Source organism: Falco biarmicus, chromosome 20, assembly GCF_023638135.1.
Source record: "Falco biarmicus isolate bFalBia1 chromosome 20, bFalBia1.pri, whole genome shotgun sequence".
Classification (NCBI taxonomy): Eukaryota; Metazoa; Chordata; class Aves; order Falconiformes; family Falconidae; genus Falco; species Falco biarmicus.
Window position 1 is genome coordinate 2,770,455 of NC_079307.1, and position 9,110 is coordinate 2,779,564.

Sequence of the window (9,110 nt, forward strand, 5' to 3'; positions counted from 1 at the left end):
GTTAAATCTGCAGCACTCTCGCATTAATAAATCCCCCTCGATGTGGCAGATGCAGCAGCGAGCGCAGCCTGCTGCAGCACCAGCCATTAGACAATCAGCACGGCTGGACCGTGTCCTGCTGTCACCCCTCGCCACGCACCGTGCCTCAGTTTCCCCTTCCCTCAAACAGAGATCGCCCTGTGGTTCTGCTGGGAGGGGAGGCAGCGAGCGATGGGAGGTGGCATCACTGAAGCCTCTCGTGGGACCTGGGTATAAGCGTGCTAAGCGGTGTGGGTGCCTGGGTGCCTCAGACATCTCCGGAGCCCAGCGGAGGAGCATCCCACCCCCCGGCAGGAGGGGAGGCTGCCTCTGGCTCCGTGGGAGCGGTGACTAAATAGCATCCCCAATACAGTCATTAATAAACATCGATGCCGCCCGGGTGCTGCTCGCCTCCGCGCGGCGCGGAGCCCTGCTCAGCACTGCAGCGAGGTGCTGACTCACCACAGCTCGCAGGGAACCGGCTCCCTTCGGCTACAGCCTCTCCTCACAGCAGCCGGGCAAGGATGGGGCTCAGCCAGGCTGTGCACCGCTCCGGCCTGGCGCAGAGGAGCCCGCAGAGGCCTTCGCTTCACGCCTGGATGCTGCAGCAGCCACAAACATCATTAGGCAGCTGCAAAGCATCTGGTTTCCTACGTAAGAGGGAAGCCCAGGCTGCCTCCCCCGGCTCAGCCGCCCCGAGGTGGGTACGGAGGAGCCGGGGTCTCAGGCGGCAGGCGCTGGCGGTGCTTGGCTGCAAATATTGGGGTTACCCACCGTAAACTGCCCCCCCCCCCCGCCGTAGCTCCTCCGTGCTGTGGGGCAGGTCTGCACCCTGACCTCCCCATACTGCCACGAATGCAGCAACAGGGGACATGGGGTGTTTGGAGGGAGCCAGCCCCCAGGGATGGGTGCTGAGGTCCCCAGTGCTGGGCACCCGCATCCCTCGGTGCCAGGCAGGTGGCAAGTGGGGCGAGATGCTGAGCTCTGAGCTCCGCCGAGCCGCACATCCCCGCGGCCGCACCACCAGCGAGCCCAGAGCCAGGCGCTGCGCTGCAGCCTGGCAGGTAACTGCACACCCACACCCGCTGCGTGGGGGCTGGGGGCACCCTGGACCCCCCACCCCAACACCCAGGGGTGCTGCCCCTCAGCCGGCGGCACGCAGGATGCCTACGAGGCACCGGCGAGCTGCGGCTGCGCACCCACCCCAGCGCCCGGGGGGAGTGGGGGTCTCAGCCCTCCTCCAGCTCCGGGCCGGGGTCCCCCGGCACCCCCGGCCTGCTGGGGGCGGGGGGGGGGGGCAGCTGCCAGCAGGGCAGCCGAGCCAGGAGCATCTTGCCACAAGAGGGAACCCCCGGGCTGGAGAAATTCGTCCTAGAGCCGCTTCAGGGCTTGGCGCCCACAGCCCCGGGATCCAGGGAGGGGGCTTTGGCCAGGAAAGGATGCTCTCCCCTCCCTCAGCTCCCCAGCGAGGGGTCTCGGACCCCCTCTCTTGCCTCAAACTACCTGCAAGCACAGCCCGGCACCCTGCCCAGGGGAGATGTGGTCCCATGGATGCACGCTCTGACCCAGGTTTTGTTTTCCTGGGATTCTGCCTGGGATCTCCTTCCCGGCTGACCTGATCCAAGGGATGAGGGTCAGGCAGGACACGCAACTCACGCTCGAGATGCGGGAGAGAGCTCAGCCCAACCAGGCTGCGCAGCAGGGCAAGGTCTCTGAGGGATCTGACAGTACCACAAGAAAAAGCCACGTATTCTGTGGGGGTGGATCAGCCAAGTGAGGACAGCTGGGACACTCCTAGCATCACTGTGAAGGAAAGCTGGCAGGATTTCCAGGAAAAATGTAGTTGACCTGGCTCCAGGTGCCGTCCTGTAGCACCCACACAGGCATATCGGGAGCAGGCTTTGCATCCCGGCGGGATGTGCAGCACTCCGGAGGAGCCCAGGGTCCTTCGGTGCAGCAGAGATAAGAGCCACCGGAGCCCAGCACCAGCCCCTAGTCCTGCCGGTGCCATTCAGCTTTATATCCCCAATGGTGCTGGGAAGCCAGGCCAAGCTTTGTGGACATTGCTCTCACACGTGGACACACATCTCCCCCCTCCCCAACTCCCCGAAGGCTCTGACCACACACACACACACACACACACACACCGAGAAGAGCAAGGTATTTAGGTTGGCTACGTGGCTCTCCAAACAACGGGGCAGTTGCAGGCTCAGGCTCCCTGTGCTGCTCTTAGCAAGGAGCCCACGGGAGTGTCTGTTTAGGTAAAAGTATTGAATAAACTCCAGGCTGGGCAGGCTCCAGCGCTGAGCACGGCTGACCAGAACCGGAGCCAGCAGCTCAGCGCCTGCATGGTCCCCTCGTTTGTGGGCTGCTGCCTGAGCCCCCCAACCCCACATCTGGGGCCCTGGCAGAAGCATCACCGACACGTTGGTGGCAGGGCACCAGACAAGCCTGGAAGGGACCTGGGCAATGCTTCATCACATGGAGCAGGAGCACCAAGGGGGGAAGACAGGCAAACAGAGGTGATGAGAGCTACAACAGGGTTGGGAAGTTGTCTGTCTGAACCCCTAGGGTGACAAAATTCTCCTGTAGCTTTAATCTGCACATGGACACTTCCAGGAGAAGAAAAAACTTGGAAGACAAACTAAAACTTGGAAAAGAAACTAACACTAATGTACTGGGAGAAGGGTGGGGGATGCTGGGGAATTTGCCTGCCCCACAAGGCCAGAGATGCTAGTACCAGGAGCAAGGGAAAGAAAAGCAAAGCAGGAAAAGAGGAAGAAAAATGCCAGGAGGATGGAGAACAGAGGCATGGACCAGCAGGATTAGCATTGATAAACTGCAGCTAAACTGGACTTATGTCAGGGTGTATTACCCGAGAGTGACAGGAGTGATGGGTTTGCTCATCTGCCATTTATAAGTGGCAAATTCTCGCTCCATCCTGTTTACTATGAATTAGCTGGCATATGTCTAATCGTCTTTGCAAACGCAACTCAACTGGCAGAGATTAAAGCCCTGCTCCTCCTCCAAACCAAGCACTGCGCTTCACTGCAAGGCAGGAGGACAGTGCTTTTACCTGGCTGCTCAAGGACTGCGGGCAGGGGAGGTACGAAGGTGGCACCCAGCTATGCAGAGCAATTTCCCCCTGTTCTCACAGGCCTCCAGAAGCCCAAAGCTCTAACGCAGCCAGGCCTCAGACCAAGAAATCCCTGCTCTGACCAGCTGCCAAGGGAACCTCGGCAGCTCACACCAGGAGGCAAGCCCTCCTCTCCGCCTGCTCCAGATCTCAAGGCATGGGATGCTCGTCACCTGGTTAACTCCTCAGGTAGATGGGGGTAAGGAAACAGCACTAGCAGGTACCTGGGAGATCAAGAGGAACCAAATTCTTGACTCTTTTCCAAGCAACCTACTGCACTTGAGCACAGTTGCTGATCCAGAACCCGACGCAGTGCTGATTTCCATGGGAGTCATTAACAGCCGTTAAAACTGGCTTCAGCTGGGGAGCCTTGTGCCGTCTGCTGGAGACACGGAGAGGAGAGCCGGGCTGGTGAAACCCAAGGCACTTATTAAACAATAAAGCAGTGCAATAGGCGTGTGCGTGCGTGGGGGGTGTTTGCATGGCTAACTGCTTGCCCCAAGGCGCGTGTTGGCTGGCGAGCAAGGTGCTGCTTGGGTGGTGGGAGACCCTTGGCTGACACGTCAGCTGCTAGTCAAGCATGTCCAAACAGCCTTGGAGAGTTTGGAAAATTCTGCTCGCGGACAAGGCTGCTCCACCACCTCAGCATGAGCCCTCGGAGCCAGAATAAACAGCGACTCAGGAAGAGAACAAGCAAAGGTGGTTACAGGGGGATAGGTCTGCTGGGAGGCAGCGAGGGGGGCTGCAGAAGCAGCCCATCCTTACCTGCATGCTGTGGGTCTGAAGACCCCACTGCCACGATGCTGAGGAACCAAGCAGCATCTTCAGCCCCAGGGTATGAGCAGCCCGAGTGTAGGATCAGGACTGCGGGAGCCCCGAGCTTTGCAGGACAACCTCACTCCCCTTAAGCCAATGCTTTTTCCTCTATATCACTTGTCTTCTTGCAAGGACAGAGGTAAATGCAATAGAGCGTTAGCATGTCATCAGCATGCTTGTGAACCGATGTCTAGGCGGGATCAGGAGAGAGAGGAAGCATCCCCTTCCCTCTGACCATCGAACCTTGATCCCACACCCCAGGCAGAGGAAAAAGGAGTAGTATTCCTCTCCTCCACCCAGTCCCGGCCTGGGGGAAGCGGTGTTTGCTATTGCCAGCGAGGTGGCCGATAGCATTAAGACCTGAGCTGGGTCACGAGCCCGAGCGCTCAACCTGCCACTCTGCAAGCTGATGCCATCTCCCGGGCTCGCCTTGGCAAGGGAAGAGAGCAGTGTAACGTGATAATGACCAGCTGGCCTCCTAATCTGCAGCTCCAGTTTGCTGGGGGATGGGGCAGGAGAGAGAGGACTTGGCTGTGAACAGAGCTAAAGGAAATCTGCAGCATGATGCAGGCAGCCCGAGGGGTGCTCGCTGCCTAATGGGGCAGCCAGATGCTGTTTGTTCATCAAGGAGAGAAAAGGACCGCGCACACCAACCAACGCGACGGCGGCCTCGTGCCTCTGTGCTGCACTGGGGCTGCTGGGGGGATCACAGCTTCCTTCCCAATCTGCACCTTAGGAGGATGCTGAGAGCCAGGTAGACAGTGATGCTCGGGCAGCGAGGTGCTGGGAAGCCAGGGAGAGCAGGTTCCTAATGGGGAAGATGGTTCAAGGCCGTGTCTAATCAGTATCGCTCTCTCCTCCACCCCTGGACCAGCACAGGGTAAGTGAGCTCAGCTCGGGGATCCTCGGGGACGTGGGCTCCTCCAGGTCACGAGTACTAACTACAGCTTGGAGGCAGCTGCAGGGAGCTCTGAGCAGCCCTAGGCAGTGGGCTGCAGGACAAGAAGGCAGCTGTGGCCATCTCTCGGGGGGGTTAGCTGTCAGCCCACCCTGCTGCTGCACACAGACACCCCAGGAATGCAAGCCTTCGCCCCCCATCCCGGTCTCTCTGAAACGTGCTGCTGGGAGGTGAAGGGCAGCGTATTTATTTAGCAGGAAGGTTTCTATGCACAGCCATTTACTGCTTGCCCTGCTGACCACAGACGTGAGAGCTCTTGTGCACAAAATATCCAGAGAAAACTACCTCTAATTAGAGGGTAGGGTTAAAAATATCCGTAGTCCATAAACAGAGGGAGGCAGACAGGGAAAAGGCACATGCCAGTGTGACTGACGCCCCAGGAGGGAGACGAGATTAGGAGCGACTCAGCCTCACACATACAAATGATTCAAAATAGACGAGCATATGCCTGAGCAATGAACTAGGGAAAAATGATGGGACTGGAGTAGGAGTAGGGTCATGGTCTGTGACACCAGAGAATCAACAACTTGTCTAGACTACAGCAGACAAAAAAAGAGATGCTGCCTTAAGCTAGGAGCGAGAGGCACTGCAGCACGAGTGCATCCATAGAAAGCTGCCCTAGCAGCAGAAGTGGCGTGGAAGAGAGAGGGACGCGGGCCGGGTACCTGCATCTATTCCCAGAGCTGCTGAGAATGATCTTGGGTAAATGCCATATCTGCAAAGTGCTTTGAGATCCTCAGATCGGAAGTGGTATATGTACACATGGGCGTCTTTTTATCTGCAGAACCTAAAGTCGCTCTAAGAACAACCCAAGACAAGGCAGGATTTTGCTTCCAAATGTCCTACCCAGTTAGACCGAGGGGTCCTGTCCAGCCCCCACGAAGGCGATCGGCCTCGTTCAGCCAGGGGTACGATACGGCTCCACTTGGATGCGGTAGCATCCTGCTCACCCGACTGCAGCTCTGGGGAGAGTTTCCCTCTCTGATGGCCGATTCTGTCCCCTACATCACCTATGACCTTCCCTCTGTCACACACAAATCTGGCTCTAGAGACGCTTCAGATTGCCTGAGGAAATCCTGCCTGCTGGCATTTGCCCCCTGAGCAAACGCGGTGGCCAGGCCCCCCTCCTCTTGCACGTCAAGAAGTTTTTCTTTAATGCTGGACCAAGCAGGTGGCCTCCAGAGCTGCTGTCCTCCCCGAGACGCTGCACAAGCAGCTCCCACCTGGGAGAGCAGCCGAACCCTTGCACCGAGGCGGTGTGTGCCAGGACCTCCTCCTTCACAGGGCGGCGGAGCAGCCTGCCGCCGGCACGGCTTCAGAGCCCAAGGGGGCTGGAGCGAACCCGGGGAAGGTCCAGATGGGCAGCCCTGCGGCCTCAGACACGCAAGGTGTGTCACAGCTCGTTGGCAGAGTCCTTGGAGCCCCAGTGCCTCAGATAATAACGTTCCTGTCTGCCATGTGTGTTGCTATTGAAAACTCATCGTGACAGGCACAGCCTGTTATTACAGGTTTGAGCAGCTTCTTCCCAGCAGGGCTTGAACCTCAGTTTGGGCCTCCGGGCACTACAAGCATCAAAAGGATATCCATTTTTTCTGAGTTGCCTTCAGAGCCCACTCAGTGTACAACACGCTCCGTACAACTTTTCAAAATCCCTAAGGTGTTTTTTTCCAGTTTAGCCCTCGGTCACCTCCCCCCCGTTCTTACAAGCGCCAGGAGCGAGGCCCCGCTGCCTTCTCCTGCACATCTCCAGGGCCACCACCGCTACTTGTGCTTGGGCTGGGTCGTGCAGCCCTTGCTTCTCCATCACTCCCACCACAGGCTTTTGCTGGAGCTCGGGAAGGCTCCTTGGCAGGACACATGCTCCCTCCCTCTCATCCTGCAGATTCCTCTCCTTGTTTTAAGCTCTTCAGAGAACAAAGAAATCAAAGAAGAGACAGGTTTATGCTGCCCCTCATCATGCCTGAATACACCCCTGCACTACACAGGGCTGCCCTTAGTGCATACTTTATTCTAGTTACTTGTTTCAACATTAAATAATGAAATGGGAGTTCCATTTGTGTGTGAAAATCAATGTTTTGCAACACAGCACTTTGCCGTTCTGGTTTGATGTGCGCTACAGTTCTTGTGTAATATTTACTGCGACTCCTTTTGCTTGTTGAGTTTCCCATTTCAGATGGCTCCTCAGTGGCGATGGCAGATCAAAAGGCAGAACCTCGCTGTAATAAAACCATGGAGGCAGCATAAAGAGAAGCGCTGGTACTAGTCGTGTCTGCCTGAGGTGGGCAATCGGCACGTATGTCCTATGCGAGGACGTATATACAAGATGATGTTCAAGATTTCACACCCTGGTGTGATATGACGGCGCTAAGGTCGTATCTGCTTTGCCAGTTGACTTCAAACTGGCCTCTGCCTGCACTGATTATTCACAAACATCTCTCAGTGCACACCTAGGCTAAGCTCCAGCCGCCTCGGGAGGGAAACCAAGGCTGAGACGAGCCCCTTAGCACAGCTCCAGCTCCCCACCACGCGGGCCAGCTGGCCTGGGAACAGCGGCGCAGCACAGCCCGGCCGCCGCTTCCCCAGCGCGGCTCTTCCCCACTCCCGCACGGATGGGATGAGCCGGGTTTCCCATGTGGAAAGCCCAAGGTGCTGCAGGCTGTTCACAGGTCCACGTTTCACCTGGCCCTGTACATACAGCTTGGAAGGCCAGAAGGAGCACAGGGGCTAGACCCCCCTGCCCCCCCCCCCCCAATCCTTCCCTGTTCCCCCTTTCTCAGCTCCACTTCTTCCCTGATCAAGCTGCTGCTGGAAGTTGAAGAGGAAGCTGGCAGCTCAGTGATTACACTTTCTCACTGATTATACTCTATGTCATCATATTTTACACCTCCTGTCAGGCCAGTCTGAACGGACTGTGTTAAAATGACTCCTTGCTCAACAAAGACCCAACCCAAAGATTGGTAGAGTCAGATTTTAAGCCATATAGTGTTATTAGGCGATTCCTTCCCCTTCATCCCCAGTGAAATGTCCCATCTGGCCATTAGAATTGATGAGACTCTGTATTAATTTCACCAGGCTCAGATCAGCCCTTTAAATCTACTCATTAGCATCTTGAGTTGGATCTGCTACATTATCAAGTTAAATACATTTTTACATCCCTTAATTTCTACCAGCTCTGCCGAGCCGGTTTACGGAACAGAGAAGAGCTCGGCTTTCATTCCAGCTGCTTCATCTTCAGCAGCATCTTAATTACATCCCCATCACACGCTACTGACAGTGACGCAGGAGCCAGCATTAACCCAGGCTGACTCGCTCCATTTGGGGTGAGTGGCCGGTGCTGATAATTTTTGTTTTTTCCTGTTAATCAAAGAAAAAAGGTTCTGGGACACTTGCAAGGGCTGCGCAGTGGCTCGGGATGCTCCCTGTGCAGAGCCCCTTGCCAGGGCAGGATCCCTAAGGGAAACACGTGGCTGCGGCCGGAGGGTTGGGTACCGCTTGAGGACTTGGGGAAGCTCCTTGGGAAAAGTCTCTGCCCTGCTGGCTGTTGGCCTGGCTTGCTTCCTCTGAGTTGGTCAAAAGTTTATAGTGAAAGGCACAGCTCAGCGTGAGGCAGCATTTTAGGGGGTTTTCACCGAGAAATCCCTCGGTTTAGGGTCTCTTATTAAACCCAGGGGGAAGCACCCGCTCTAGAGCAAAACTTGGGTGGGTTTTGCTCAGCCAAACATTGCCTTCAAGCTCCTTTTCCAGCTTCTGCCGGCTCAGCACCACGCACAGCCCTCCCAGCGCTGTACTGGCGGCCAGTTTCCCCCGGCGGCGCCCAGCGAGCGCTGCCCCGGCGCCTCTTCCCACCCGCACGGGCCCGTTTTCCCGGGAGGCGGCGGGAGGACCCGCGGGATGCGCCCGCCTTCGGGGCTGCGGGATGGGGATGGGGGAGTACCCCCTCCCCGCTCCAGCCCTGCCCTCCGGGGCCTGCCCCCTCCGGCAAGCCCTGCTGCCGGCCCCCCGCCGGGATCCGCGCCCCCCCGCCTGGTTTCCGCGGCAACGGGCCCCGCGGTCCCCCCGCCCCCGCCGCCCCCCCCGCCCGGGCAGTGCGCAGGCTCGGCGCGGCGCGCTCGGCTCCGCACACCCCATCATGGCGCTGCGGCGGCCGGCGCTGCTCCTGCTCCTGCCCCTGCTCGGTGAGTC

General features: G+C 57.8%; 1 protein-coding gene across 1 annotated transcript in view; it reads left to right on the forward strand.

Moving 5' to 3' along the window:
* Window positions 1–9,003: 9,003 nt before the first annotated feature.
* The window catches only part of JAM3 (junctional adhesion molecule 3), a 32,533-nt gene continuing 32,426 nt past the window's right edge, over window positions 9,004–9,110 (forward strand). The window contains exon 1 of the mRNA XM_056322886.1: window positions 9,004–9,103. Coding sequence (XP_056178861.1) covers window positions 9,058–9,103 — 46 coding nt within the window. The 5' untranslated portion in view covers window positions 9,004–9,057. The remainder of the gene's footprint in view (window positions 9,104–9,110) is intronic.